The 16,267-nt window shown below is 40.4% G+C and overlaps 1 protein-coding gene across 1 annotated transcript; it reads right to left on the bottom strand.

Annotated features, from left to right (window-relative positions):
- Positions 1-4,178: 4,178 nt before the first annotated feature.
- LOC113230786 (SAGA-associated factor 29) lies at positions 4,179-16,158 on the bottom strand. The gene is made up of 7 exons (XM_026464874.1): positions 16,070-16,158; positions 15,505-15,610; positions 14,418-14,564; positions 14,040-14,165; positions 8,465-8,689; positions 5,767-6,024; positions 4,179-5,387 (listed from the first exon to the last, which is right to left on the bottom strand). The coding sequence occupies exons 2-7, from the start codon at positions 15,541-15,543 to the stop codon at positions 5,295-5,297; spliced, it is 888 nt and encodes a 295-aa protein (XP_026320659.1). The 5' UTR covers positions 15,544-15,610; positions 16,070-16,158; the 3' UTR covers positions 4,179-5,294.
- Positions 16,159-16,267: the final 109 nt, after the last annotated feature.

Genomic DNA, 16,267 nt, shown 5'->3' on the forward strand with positions numbered 1-16,267 from the left:
TGCCACTGCTCCCGCGTCGTGCGGCAAAACCTGTTTCGTAAAGCAAGAAAAACTTCTGTGCGGTATTCCGGTGTGGCTCTAGCTGTGGAACTTCATACAAATACCTGACGGTACACCACGCGGTATTTTTCGCTACCCACAGCGGTAGCAAATATCGCTTATATCTGAACAGGCCTGAACACTCCAAAAATTGTGTCGTTACTTTAGTACATACAATTTTTACCAAACTATAGTAAAAACTCCTAATTACAATATTATTCTCCTGTTACACACACACATACGCACGCGCGCGCGCGCACACACACACACACACACACACACACACACACACACACATTCCTCTTATTAAGATTAACTTACTATATAAGATTAAACTTTTAAAAGTTTACGTCAGAAGTAGAGTAAATTTGCTACAAACAGAGATCCTATAAACATAAGATTATAGCTTGCAATATCGAAGTCGACACTACAATTTAATTGCATAGAGATTATATGAATAAAGTCGCCTCAAATTGGCGTCGCGCTGCATGCATGATGCAATATAATAACTTACTTTCGATCGGCGCCATTTTCCAGTCACCTTAGGAGATACTGGCGCGAAGTGTCCTCATAGCGTTGTTATTTTTTGTTCGTGCAACACCTATTTTTCTAACAAGTGTATTGTTGCAAAATGTTATGCTGCCCTCTCAGCCCATTAGTAATGAGAATCTTCTTAAAAACACGGCTAATTCTATCGCATTTCCTGCATCATATGATGGTACGCGCATCACAACGCTGCCGAACGCAGTGGGACCCGCGCCTGAACCAGTGCCGGGGTCCAGTGGCTTGACAACTTCCGGTTTTCAATTGCATCACCCTGAGGTGGCTTACGGACGCTAGTGGAGTCGAACCCCGTCTATTGAATCTTTGCTTAGTGAATACTTTCCTGAAAGATCCTAAGATCCCGCCCGCAAAAATTCGGAGATCCGTGTTGGAAAGACGTTAGATACACAGATTCTTTAAAAATACATGTGCCTCGCCTGGTTTTGTAGACCTGGAGGTAAACGATGAGCTTAGGCAGTTTCTTAAGGGAAAGAACTTCACTGCAAACTCAGAGAAAATAATGGCTGCAATTTGTAACGGGCTTATTACCCAGCGCGAGCTTCTATACCGATGCCGGCGACCACGTCATCCTGAACCCAGCTTTTGGTTCGAAGACGGACACGGCTTCGTACAGACAATCAGGCTGGATATTGTTTAAACATAATGATATTAATATCCGTCCCGTATTTTGGTTAAAGAAGGTCATAGAACTTGGTGCACTGCAAATAAAAAATTTGCCGGGCCCACAAATCAGCCAGATCCGAAGAGTGGGACAAAAGCCTATAAGAAGAGCAGCCACCCCAACAAGAAACAGTTCGATAAAATGACTATCTACCATGCCAACGCAAATTCTACGGAAGCTGCCTTCGAGCGTATCGGAGGCTGCCTTCGAGCGTATCGGAGGCGGTGGCAGACGCTTCGGGCTCCGCAGGGCCTTCTGAACATGATTACGGGTATGCGTCTGCCATTTACCTCCAGTCCTGTGCTCGTGCGTATAACGACCAGGGTTCTTCTCAACAACTACACAAACTTTTGGAACGACATGTATTGGAGGTGCCAGGCCGGCAGCGGCTGGGAACCAGTGTCTTCTCAACCATGTTCCTGACGAAGAAGAGCGACGGCTGAACCAGGCGATAGTCGCAAAACCCTTCAAGCTCATCTCTCAGTTCCAGATACCTCACTTCCTGCAAAATGGCGATTGGATGGTGACCCTCGACATATCAGCAGCATACTTTCATGTGCCCATAGCTGAGACCCAAAGACGGTTCCTCCGGCTGGTCTACGACGAACAAGTCCTCCAAATGACTTGTCTACCCTTCGGTCTATCTTGCGCCCCGAAATATTTCGCCGCTCTGACCAACTGTTACTCAGTACCTTCGAGACAAGGGTATGCAAAGTATAGTGTACTTAGACGACTTTTTGCTGTAAAACCAGTCTCGCGCTCTCCTGCAGGCCCAAGTCCAAACGGCTATAGAGACTGTGATGAATCTAGGATGAACCATCAACTTCGAAAAGTCTGTGATCGAACCCAGTCAAAAGCTGGAGTTTCTGGGGCTAATATGGGACACACCGCAGTCTAAAAGGCCTCTCAGTGAGAAAAGCGAATACAATAAAATCAATTTCGAAAAAAGCCATTCGCAAAGGAACTATGTCGCTCAGGGAAATACCAGTAGTCCTAGGCACTCTCAACTTCGCCAACTTTGTTATCCCCAGAGGGAGACAGCACAGTCGTCAACTGCAGCGGCATTCACGACTGCTGGGGAGGGACTCTCCGAACAGTCAACACAACATACCAGCACCAGTAGTAAGGGACTTCACAGTGGTGGATATCTATATACCTTGGACGAGCATCAGGTAGCGAGCAGTTTATATCCAACACTTATACAACACTGCCTTACAACAGATGCCGCAGATTACGGGTGGGGGGCGCAGATGGACGATCAGACAGTGTCGGGCAGATGGACCCCCAGCTAGAGTCAATGACATTGCAATCGCAAGGAGATGTTCGCCATTATAGCAGCGGTAAGCCACTTCAGGGACGTCATGTGATTTTACAGTCCGACAATCGTACCGTAGTGGCATACATCCGCAAAGAAGGCGGAACACGATCGACGCCTCTTCTCAACATGACATACCGACTGATACATCTTCTAGACCGGTGGAAAGTAACGATGACAGCAGAGTATCTCCTAGGCAAATACAACGATGTAGCAGACAGATAGACCAGCAGTGCAACCAGCCTTTAACAAGTTCTGAGGTCCTCAGATCGATCTGTTTGCAACCAAACAAAGTTGTGGAGATGGACGATACGAAAGATTGTCGGGATTGCTCAGCGCAGTTTTGCAACGCCTTCAGCCGACAGTGGCAGTTTCAGCTGGCATGGGTGTTCCCACTTCCGAGCCTGCTGCCGTGGGTGCCGCATCACTTGAAGTTAGCAGGAGAAGTGTACCTGATAGTGGCACCAACGTGGAACAATGCATTTTGGCTGCCCGATCTTCGACGACGGGCGATAGGCGAGCCGCTCAAGATCAGAACTTGGCCAACGTCCTAATAGACCAGAGGAACGGCCTACCACCTCCTCGGGTTCAGGACATGGAACTATATGTCTGGAATATCGGGGGTGGGAGGACACACAGGAACCTGGACCGAAGCAGAGCGAACCTTGCTCAAGTCGAGCTGGAGGAATTCCACGGTAAGGACTTATAAGACTGCGTGGGCCAGGTGGGCTAAATGGTGCAGAGATAATAATTTGGACATGGACGATGACACGGCTTCGTACAGACAATCAGACTGGATATTGTTTAAACAGAATCCGACCGGATCGAAGGAATTTTTTCTGAGTGTTTTTTCTGAGTGTTCGATCTTTGTATTAATAATTATAACAATGAGATAGTATTGTTTGCTGATGATACTTCCTTATTATTTAAAGTTAAAAGGCACCAATGTTCCTACGACGATGTGAACAATGCTATATCTAAAGTAGTCGATTGGTTTGCTGTTAATAACCTACTTCTTAATGAGAAAAAAACAAATTGTGTGAAATTTACATTACCCAATGTTACAGAGACGGTTACAAACATTGTAGTTAGAAACGAAAAATTGAATCATGTGGATACAGTTGTATTTCTAGGTATAACGTTAGATGCTAAATTGCAATGGGGTCCCCATATAAGTAAGTTATCGAATATGATATTGATATCTGTCCCGTATTTTGGTTAAAGAAGGTCATAGAACTTGGTGCACAGAGATGGACGGCCGCGTGTAGTAGCGCCCTTTTCGTCACAATTAAGGGCCCTCACAGGCCGCCGCACGTACCGTTATTGGCAACTGGATTAAAGCGGTCTTGAGGGAAGGGATATTTGCTTCTGCGGGTTCTGTACGCTTGGCGGTGGCTTCTTTAAACTGGTATGTGAATTTCCCTATTGAAGATATTCTTAATAGAGGTAACTGGCGAAAGGAAAACACTTTTGCCAGATTTTATTGCAAGCAGATTATTGGAAGAATACAATCTCAAAATAATTTAGCAGTTAATTTTGAACCTATCCGAGTTCCTTACTAAGTTCCTTATAAATATTAAGTATAATATTTTTTTTATTATAGTCATGTTATATTAAGTTACATTCAATTATGATTTATGTTATACGAGGGAATTACGATATTGTGATCAATTATTACGATAACTATTCTGTTAAATATTATTATTCGGAATATATGTATTTTCTGTTATTTCAAGTTATTTGCATCACATAGCGTCGTTGGCAGTCTCCAGGAGTTATAAACACGTTTCTTACAGATGCTGTGCATCGTCACACGCCGACAATAGTGCATGTTTTACATAACAATAAAACTTATATTATTACATAAATTGAGCAGAGACGATGACAGCATCCATTTAAGGGCTCCTGGTGAGAGACTTCTATGAGGGCACTTCGCGCAAGTATCTCCTAAGGTGACAGGAAAATGGCGCCGATCGGAAGTAAGTCAGTTAAGCTACTATTTACAGCGAGGGAAGCACATTGGAGTAGGTCATAGACAGGATGATGCTAGACCGGAAATAGACGCACCCTCACAGATGCTGTGCATCATCTCTGCTCAATAATACAAGTTTTATTGTTATGTAAAACTTGCACTATTTAGTACATAATCTATGTATAAAACATATCCTCTACTAAATACAGCATAAATAAAAAAAACGTGCACAGTGCTGTTTTAATGCATGCAAATGCATAACAAAAGACTAAAACTGCACTGTGCACGTGAGCAGTTCGGGCCGCAGCGGAATGGTCTTTAATTAGTAGTGAATTTGTTCCATATTATATTGCATTTTAGTGTGGCGCCGCTTGCTGCAATATCTTTTAAAATTTTTGTTTACAGAAATATTACCTTGTAGAAGAGTTTACTTTGCATTCCTCGTTTTAATGCAATTTGAGGATCACTTTTATCTATTACATGTGGGTGTTTTTGTCGTCTAATAATTAAAACTTACATGTTCTTTATATTTTACACCATTTTAGAAACCATTTAGTCCTTTTATTCCTGTCGAGTTAAACCCACACTCGAACCCAAATGCCAATAATTTCCCCAAAGTCAAGGAACACAACAAAGTACACGCACAACACTGTTTACATCAATGAGTCGTTTGAAGACAATGGCGATGAGGAAGCAGAGGGCGTGGAGGTGGAGGAGTGCGGGGGCGGCGGGCGCGGGCGGGGTCAGGTGGCGCGGCCCTTACCCTCCTTGATGGCGATCACGTAGCGCTGGGCCACGCGCTCCGGCGGCGAATAACCGTCTGCGTACGATGAGTCCTGCAATACAATAAGGGTTCTTAATTCACGCACATACCACACCATTCATTGTAGGGCTAGCACGATGGGGCGCAACTTGCGCGAAAGCGATATAAAGCGCGAGATACAGGGTGTTGTCGCATAGACATCTCGCGCTTTATGTCGCTCTCAAGTCGCGCTTGTTCGTGCTAGCCCTACTGGAGCTGCTATACTTACGTAGACCAGTCAGAATAATTGTGCTACAATAATTACGTATTCTAATGTAACAAAAATGTTGCAAAACTAATTCAACTCCTTTTACTCGTACGTAACGAATGTACGTAGTAAAGCGCACCAGTAAGTAAATTTGTGATAGGACTTGATTAGACGCTTAATGCGTATTTTCTTATTATATTCTCACCTCAAACAATACTTCATAAGGATCTCCAGCACTAGCAGGCAGTCGATTCACCACCGCTCTATAAAAGCACGTTGTTTGAGGATAAAGTGCCATCACAACAGCACCTTTTGGGAACAAGGCTTGCTCATCAGTACGAGGGTCTGCTCGCATCAGAGGCAGGGGTACTACTCGTCTTTTGCTTAAAATGTGTCGATTCTTCTGTTCCTCATCTATGTCGTCGATCTCGTATTTACCTTGAGCTGGATGCCAACATACAACCTGTGAAAATTTATGTATTAAACCATCTGCTACATAACAACTAGTTATGCTGCTAGAACGAAAAACAGTCATGAGGGAGATCGCTATGGGTGTCATCCATGGTTCAAAACTGATCTTGATCTACTTGAACTACGAATATTATATTGTGCATGTGTTTGTAGTAAGTTATATAATATATGCTTGCCAAATCTGAAATTCGAGATATTAAGTCTATATCGATAGAATTGAACGAGTCCAAAATAAATTTATTAAATTCATATTCATTTCACTACCCATGTCTATGAGACAGTGTCACCCCATTGCAGTTCCTTTAGCGAGGAGTAATTACAGAGTTTTCTGTGTAGAGCTAACAAGAGCTTGGATTGTGTGCTGAGCAACCATGGTCTGGATGTAGATATATTCAATTGTTATGTTGATTGACACACGACGTATTTTATACGCGCTGACGACGCGCGTATACGCGTTATAAACGCGCGTCATCTGCGCATATACGGGCCGTAGACGCGCTGTAAATGCGCGTATGTATAGCGCATTTTGATAAGAGATAGTTTTAATTTTAGTTTTATTTGTTAATTTCAGTTAATTTTTGAAATGAAGCAACTACATGAAATTCTATATAAGCTTCTTACTTGCAACACGATGTTTGGGCGCGTTTGATTTTGTTGACTTTGATTCACTACAGCGCGTCTGCGGCGCTTATACGCGCAAATGACGCGCGTTTTGCGGCGTTTATAAAATAGCGTAGGTTATTGTAAAATACGCCGTGTGCAAAGGCTCTAAAGCGTAAACTCACGGACATTCTATTTAATTTTATTAAATAATTTGTGACTGTTGGCGCAGGTATTGGGTTGTTATATTTATTGTAAGTTCAAGTTGATAACAAATACTTTTATTGTTCGTTTATTTAATGGTCGTGTTTGATTCGTCTGAAACCTGTAATTGCCTTTATGTTTCTTTTCCTGTTTTTATTAAATGGTCGAAACAGTTGGTTTTCCATAAATAGATAAATAATAATGTTTATTTCTCCACAAAAACACGTTCAGAAGGTTCTCAGTAATTTAGAAACAGTAACAGCTTTTTGAAGGTGCTGGTGCTTGTTAAAGGTTTAATACCTGTACTACAAATCACCAGGCCCTCACCCTGGGCATAATGGCATTACTAAGAAAATATTAAACATTGTAAGAGAGAAACAAAATATAAAAAATATAAAATTAAAGATACTTTTTACACTTATACACTCTTGACCTTTAGATATATGAATTTAATTATAGATTGTACTTCTAAACTGAAAGTAAAATTTAAAATGAGTGTATGGGTGCGTGTGCGTGCGTGAATGTGTCTGCGTGTGTGTAAGAATGTGTGGGTATGCGCCAGGTTGCCAACTTCTTTTTACATTAAAATTTATTTCAAAGATGTTAAGTTCGCGATGCAATCTAATATATAGAAAACATCACAGGAAGCAGAAGCATCCATGACTGAAATGCAGTCCTGAAACGGTCGCAAGAAGCCATTAAGCAATGTCGTCTATTAGAGGCAGTGTCATAGGGTGTGTGGGAATGTTGCTTCAACACAGTCCAGAGAACGTATAGCAGTCGAACAGTAAGCGTAAAATTCACTTGTTGGAAACCGGTAGGGTTTGAAGCAGGCAACCTTTAGAACAACTCTTTGTGCTCTCTCTACAAGAAGAAAATTACTCTTAGCAGGCCCACCCCAAGGTTAGTAGGTTTTGTCCCAGCACGAGGTACACCTATTAATAACAACGCAGTGGCTGATACAATATTTTAATTTCACTGAAACTAAAATATAAACTGTCATAAAAGCAATTGTTAAAAATGGATGCAAATCTCAATACCATAGATTGTACAATAGTACAGTGTGTTACAAGGATGGTAAATAGGCAATTTACGAATAGAGGTACATTAAAATTCTTTAACTGCCCAAACGTTTGTTATTGTAATTGTAATTGCTATACCGCCCGTTTGACATACAATGTTTTTCATCGCACTTGCGAGGAAGTCAGAAAAAAAGAAAATCCTTCTTTAATAATCATATTTTATTTACAAACTTTTAAAGATTTCAGAAAAAAATGTACATGAAGATGAAGTATATCAAGTGTATCAAGGGTGAAAAATAATAACTTTATTGAACATTAAAACTTTTTGCAATGGCTTTACGTTTTACGTAAAATCTTTGAATGTATGTATGCCTCTATTGTTAGATTAAAACTAGGCATTACAATAACATTATGTAAACCTAACATATGAGGCAATATTTTGTTATTCCCGCAGGCCAAATATTTGAATTTTGTGCAGGTGACGTCGACGAGGATGTGAATTTTGAATTTTAGGCTTTAGTTTTATCATTTTCGTCTTTCAGATGTAATTAACTATAAAATAGAGTGGTTAGAAACCTTATTTGTATCTTCAAGTTGAATACTTACTTCAGCCAAGATCCAGTTTTCTTCTTTTTCGGACACCTTAACTAACGCAGCTACAGCATCGCCCGGCCGAGCGATATGCCCCGAATCGGCGGGGACAGCCCCGCACAGCGGCGGCGCACGCTCGCCCACGCGACCTACATGTAGTGGCAATGTTTGCGCCGCGCTTAGTAACATCTTCATTAGAGCCCCACAGCCTATGGTCTCTTTGTTACCTGCATGGCGAGCCTATTAAAGACAAAGATAATAAATTCATATAAGGAAGTAATTAAAAAATCTACAGCCTGATGAATAAATAACAGGGCAAAATACTAAATAAATTATTTAGATGAAATAATTTAAGTACAAAGAAACTACAATATTAATTGATAATCAAAGGTCGGGAAAAGGTGTTCCACATAATATATAGATGAGGTGCTAGGACGACATACCTCCACGTGAGCGACTGGCTTCCATTCCTATGCAATCCCAAGATTGTATAGGAAGGGAAGACATAAGCCGGTGCATTCTTTTTTTTAAGGGGGGGGGGGGGGATCTTTATAGATATCCCTGAGTCTCCCTACCCCTGAGTCCAGGGAATCTCAGGAGTTATGTGGGGACTCTCCCTCCAGACTGGATGGCCTACCTTGGTGCATCCTGGGTACTCCTAGTAAATGCCTGGACTTTAGCTAAAATGTCGTAAAGAATCTCCGTGCCTCAAATTGCTGGGCACACCTTGGTTTTAAACAGGTCACGTTTAAGATCTAGGGGTGTCCGGAAAGCACTTTCAACGGCGGCACTGGGCAGGGTGCCTCGGTCTCGAAACTAGGGTCGGTTACAGGTCCGCTCGAGGTATCGGGGCCGGGAACTTCAAAGCAGCTGCCCGCGCCTGTCCCGTCTTCCAAGGACCAGGGAAAACGTAACGGGGCTGCCCCGTCTGCGACTCTGGGTGCATCGCCCCAGAAGAAACAAGGCGGGACACACTCGGACAGCACCCGCTGTCCCGGGTGGAGTCCAAACCGCGCAGCCAACAACAAGTGCCAGTACCGGCTTAGCTCCGCCAAAAACTGCCACAGTAATGGCACTAAATGACGGTCTGCGGGATACACGACCGTGGTTTTCAGCACCGAACCACACCGCTTGGTGGAGTTCGGACATCAATAAGAGAGGTGAGTTAGGTATATGACTTTATCCTATCAAATTACTTGTACCTTAATAACGAAGGATGTACATCAACTTTGGTTACTAGGTCAAGACAAGAAATTCTGGACATTACTTTCTCTACGGCTAGACTAGCCAGACTTATAACCGGCTGGCATGTTAGTGATGAGACGTCAATGTCGGAGCATAAACATATAAGATTTGATCTGGGAGCAGATGTCTGCCACCCCACTACATTTAGAAATCCCAGAGACGCGGCTTGGGACGTCTATAGAGACAGACTAGAGCAGTATCTACAAGGGTGTCCTAAATCGATCAAAACCGCATGTGCAGGCTCTCCACCAGGTTAAGGACTAGATGACTCTCCCAGACATTGAGATCGGCCCAGGACTCAATTCTGGAACATCCTGTTCTGGGAATGACTTCTGATGTCATGCTTCCCAAGCAAAACTTCAAGAAACTCTACCAGGTAGAATTTCCAACCGGGGAAGACTGGGAAACTAACAGTCTCACCTGGAAGAACGGTAGCCTTCTTTGGCATACCGATGGGTCCAAGATGGGACCCAACGTAGGCTGTGGTATACATGGCGTGAGACCCAGACTCAGCTACAAGCTGAACATGGGACGACACTCCTCTATCTTAAGCCGAAATATACGCCATAATTGCTTGTGCGGATCTGAACCTGAAACGAGGCTACGTTAACAATTATATTTATATATAAACTCAGATAGTCAAGCCGCTCTGCATGCACTAACCTCAGTCACCCAAACTTCGAGAATTGTAGAGAACTGCGTAATTATACTGAATACTCTCGGGGAAAGGAATAATATGGTCCTGCATTGGGCTCATGGTCACTCTGATATTGAGAGTAATGAAGCAGCGGATGAAATGGCAAAAGCTGGTGCTACGGAGGCTTTCATTGGTCCTGAGCCCTTTATAGAGATAGCACACAGCCTGGCAAAGCTCACTTTGCTGAACGAGAGCGCACAACGTCTCCCGTGACGTGTGGCTGCAGACTAAGGGTCTTGAGCATTCAAAAGCCCTGATAGCTGCCTTCAGTGCCAAATACTGCAGAGAAGCTCTGTCACTGGACAGGAATGGCATCAGAATGCTGACTAGAGCCCTAACAGGGCATTGTGGCTTGAAGAAGCACATCTCAAATATTGGACAGAGAGAAAACAGAGAATGTAGATTCTGCCACGAGGCGGATGAAACTCCAGTGCTGCCCTGCAATGGGCGTAAGAAGTTCCATACTGGGTAGGCACAGGCCACATCTAGAGGACATAAAAACTATCGGACCCAGGAAAGTCCTTCAGTTCCTTAATGCTGTTGGTCTTGGATCCGAGCTGTAATTAGTGGTGATCACAATAGGTCATTTAATGGTCGCAGTTATGAGGGGCCTTATAGGCGCCAAATGAAGCCACCCTAATAATAATAATAATAAACCTTTTAGGCCTTGGGAGAGGCGAGAGTTTAAAATAAATACAATAATAATAATAAATAATATATAGATACATGTATAGATATAGCTATAAGGCACAACTTCGAGTTGTTAAAACCACCATATATTAATTAGTTACTGTTTCGATTTGAGGAAATGGTTTTACTGCATCGTAGGACAAAACTACTGGCCAGGAAAGTCAAAGTAAGATTTTAAAGTAATTCTAATGTTGCCATGTAAAAAATGCAGTAGATAACTTTTTTGTCCTTTTCTATCTGCCATCGGCTTGCAATGTCATAATCAGATGTGTTTTCTTAGTGGCGATGGAGGGAATTGCTCCTGCGAGCATCAGCCCTGTCATGGCTTTTAGTGGTGTTCATATTCGTTGATCTAAGTTTAAGATGAGCCATCGTTTCAACCGCGTTGGGTTTCGTGAATGCAACTGGTTTCTCGTCAATTCATTCTTGTGGATAAGGAGCCGGGCTTCATATTTTTTGCTGAAGTTCTTTACTTCTTCTTTGATGGTTGGTATATTCAAATATTCATAGATTCAAATATTCCTTGTAAACCATGGTGCACAAGATATAGTTCTCAGTACTATGTTCTGAAATCTCTGCAATATCTCGAGATTTGAATTGCTGGCTGAGCCCCAGAGCTCTATTCCATAAGTCCAGATGGGTTTGATGATGCACTTGTACACCATCAACTTATTGTGTAGTGAAAGTGGAGATTGTCGACCTATCAGTTTTGTACTGAATGTGAGCAGCACTTCTTTTAGTTTTTATATGGTGTGCCCAGGTTAACCGCTTATCAAGATTCATGCCCAGATATTTGACACAGTCTTATCTTGGAAGAGGTTCACCACTCTTGTTCACGGATGTGCATTCTCCTTTGCGTAATGTGAAAGTTATGTGTACAAATTTGTAGGTGCTGGATTTTATTCGCCATTTCTGTAACCACTGATCTATTTTAGTCAGATGCACTTGAAGCTTCTGTGATGCTGCAAAGGGACATATGTCGCTTGCCAGACAAGCAGTGTCATCAGCTTATGTTGCCGTTTCCACGCTCTCACTCTGAGGTAAGTCTGCTGTGAATATAGAGTACAGCACTGGCCCCAGCACCGAACCTTGAGGAACACATGCCAGCATCTAACGTAATTGGGAAAATTCTTCTTCATACTTTACTTGAAATTTGCGTTCTAGAAGATACGATTTTAAAATCATATAAAATGAGTTTGGAAGAGCAACTTTTAGTTTGTGTAGAAGACCATCATACCATACCCTATCAAAGGCCTGCTGTATATCTAGAAACACAGCCGAACAGTACTCCCTTTTCTCAAAAGAATGTCTAATTTTGTGTATGACTCTATGAACCTGCTCTACAGTGCCGTGCTGTTCCCTGAACCCAAACTGGTGATCTGGAATTATGTTGTTCTCTTCCAATATTGGTTTAAGTCGATTTAGAAAAAAATTCTCCAATAGCTTTGAGAGTAATCATCCACCTCTAAGGGTGGCTGTTCACGCATGAAGATTCATTTTTATAACTAGCGCCTAAATTTCCTTAAGGAGCAATTATTTTAATGGTTGATTTTGCTATTTCTCCAATTCAAGGCGTTTTTCTCTCAATATTCTTTGAGTAGTGAGAACCGATTTTTATTATCTCCAGTGTCAAGTCCTGTATAGTGGCGAATTTAAGGATATTTCAATAAAACTTACCAAATAGACATAATTCCACCTACTTATGAGGTCGGTTTTTTTAGTACTGAGATTATGTCGTATGAGGACACTGAAAACTTACTTCATGTTCCATTATAGTGAATTCCCAATGTACCTTATGTACTATATACATATATATACTTGCTTTCTCACACACACACGTGCCCACGCACACACACACACACACACACACACACACACACACACAAACACACACAAACCCAAAAACACACATACACACTCATTATTGTGCTCTTTCTTGTATTTTTATTTTATTTTATTGTTATTATTTTTTTTTTTATTGTTTTTTCTAACATATTGCTATGCATAAACTATTTTTTGTTTACTTATCCCTCATATCAATCATTCCTGTCACAGTTAGGGTCGTATTCCAGAACTCTACTCAATACTCAAGTCAGGACTTGAGTATTGCAGTGAGCACTGAAAATCATACTCAAGTCCTTACCATTAGGGTAGTATTTCCAGTGCTTGAAATCATACTCAAGTCTGCTCAAATCCTGACTTGAGCATTGAGTAGAGTTCTGGAATACGACCCTTAATGTTTTACAAATACTTTATCCATAGGTGGAGGCTTGGAGACCTATAGCACATGGTATCCTAGTTTAGGCTCCAGCCTTCACAGACAACAAACATTTTCTTTACATGAGAATGTCTAATTATTGTTTGAGTTGTGTGTGAAGGAAATAAACTTGTTATTATTATTATTGACGGTTCCATTGACGGATCGGCGACATTTGCTAGTAGAACTTAAGAATAAGATTGATTTACAATTTTATTTACGAGGGCCATTTTAGGGTATTTTGGCTCGCATGAGAATCGTTGTGATCGCGCTCTAAAAATATTATATTTAAATTCAAAATCACAGTAAAACAGATGTTCATAAATTCGAACCAGTAGCAGAAATGTCGTATTTTGAAAGGACAATCTTCACACTAGACTATTTGAATACTTTTTATAAAGAAACTGCTGAACGCGTAAGACGAAAAAGTGCCATTTTTGACAGCCTCACCCATGTACGGCTATTTATCTTCATAAATAGAATAAAGAGACGGTTTCTTTCATCCGGAAATCCGGATACAAGAACCAAGTCTATGTCGCTCCTTCTAGCTATACATATACATGAATCTATCTATATATATGTGGAACACATTTTTACATTGGTGATAATATAGGGGTTACAATATTTTGACAATAGCAAAGTTAACCTACACTTTGTTCCCAGAGTGCATCAATATGTTTTTTAAAGCAATAAGAAGGTACCTGAATCCTTCTCTCATTCTTGATGGAACGTATCTCATAGATGCGTGACAGAGCGGCTCGTAGCAACCTCTCTTCTTGCTCAGCTGCAGTTAGACCAGTTTTGTATAGATTTTTCAATTGGCTTTGCTGTATGGAAAATAAATGAATATGAATAAGTGATAATATTAATTTATAAACATAAATTAATTAATATTATTACTATCATACAATTTAACTTTATGCCCAAAGCAACATTCTAAGCCATCAATCATAAAATTTTATTATAACAACAGTTATATAATGTAAACCTGAATAAACAATTATGAAAAGGCAGTTGCATTGCTCATTTTACATTACCTATGATATACAGTAAATATTCTTTTACTTTTTATTTAATACCTGTTGTGAAGAGCTGGAAGAATCCTCATTAGCTGGAGGTGACTCAGCAGCTTTCTCGGCTCTCAATATAGACTCTATACACTGCTCATTACGGCCTCTCTCTGAATCTATGTCGTATATCAACCTATGCAGGGACCTTAGGCGTTCCTGAAAATTAATTTCAATCACCTCTTTTACAGCTCTATGTAAATCCAAGATACAGTAAAATTGATAAAATAAATAAATAATTTAAAAAAGCAATTGTCTTCTATACTTTCTTTATTTTAAAAAAAGTCGAATTAATCAATGCTGTTGCTCATAGTACAGGGTCATGAGCACATCCAGCTTTACATTTAAAAGTAAAAATCCAACTCTATGCTGCTTACAATAAGGACGGTCCAAAGTACAAAGTGTCTAGCTTGATGTGCTCTTAACTGTGACGATGAGACAAGTAGTTCAACTCAAGCAAGAAGAAAGCTACCAAGGATACAGTTTACAGATGCACACATATCCAGAATCACACATGGAACTTGTCAGGTCACACAAACTATTCATTGCAGAATTGCAGCACTTTCTATGGTATATTTACAGTATTATGTGGTATTATTTTACATACCTAATGCAATAAAACACTCATAAAGACTGAAACGGAGCACATAAATTGCTACATTCATATGTCAATTTATAACACATTGAAAGATTGAGAATTCTCACTTTGTCTGTGCTTTCTGTAGTATATGTATTTGTACAAAATAAAATGAGAATCAATTTTGCTTTGCATAGTAAAAGAAAAAAGCACATTAATTTGATTACCACAAATGCAAAAATAATGAAGCAAAACAGAAGACAATGAAATGTAAAACAGATAAATCATTACAAAGGAAATTCACAAACAAATTAAAACACAAACTATTCACATAAACAAGGACACTAACCATAAAAATGCTTTGTGTGGTACAAGCTGCAGTAACAAGTTGGACTACTGTACTTGTCGCATTGCACTATGCTTATAATAATATAGGACAGAAATACTAATTAGTTCATTGCCACTTGGGCTTAACAACTTATGTTTGTGAATCCTTATTTTAGTTGTATTGATACTCCATACCTGCACCTGTTGTGCTGCAACATCAGCCGTCAGGGGCATCTTTAAGTGGAATTGACAGCCACCAGCTCAAATATATGGCGTGTGCCCAGCTAACCACCACAAACACCTGGACAAAGTGAAGAACATTTTCGTTATAGAGGGACAACCACACTAATCTATGTGGGAACAACACATTATTAACATAATGCAAAAAATTTGAAGAATCCGAGGAAATAATGATCAAAGTCACTTAAAATATGTTTTGAGTTAGTACCGCCTATCAAGCAATAAACGCTGAGTGTTCCAATTCTTTAAAAATTAACTTTCACTTTTAGTCATAAAAATGCCTGCAAATAAATGGTAGTAAAGATAAAAGGATATAAATGATTTCAGTTAAAATGGATTACATAGCGTTATAATACATATATTTATGTCAGCATCGACTTTATTTCTCGCCTTATTTGTGGGTGTCTTTTTCACTAATATTTAAAAGTTCTCTAAATTAAATTATTCTTTTCCTAAAATTCTCCTCAAGTGACTTTGATCATTCTTTCCCTGGACTCTTCATTTGGAATCTTAAACTTACCAATATAACTATACTCAATGCTGTAGAGGTATACACCATTACATATCATATAACTTTAGTCTAAATCCACTATATTTTTCTAATTTGTGGTCTTAGTTCAATAAGAACAATGTTTCCCTGACAATTTCAAAAAGCTCATTACATACACACTCATATTACAAGATCAACAGCAAGCCAATCGCTTGCAAGTGTCTGTAA

This window comes from Hyposmocoma kahamanoa, unplaced genomic scaffold (assembly GCF_003589595.1).
Source record: "Hyposmocoma kahamanoa isolate Upper Pololo Valley unplaced genomic scaffold, ASM358959v1 64, whole genome shotgun sequence".
Lineage (NCBI taxonomy): Eukaryota > Metazoa > Arthropoda > Insecta > Lepidoptera > Cosmopterigidae > Hyposmocoma > Hyposmocoma kahamanoa.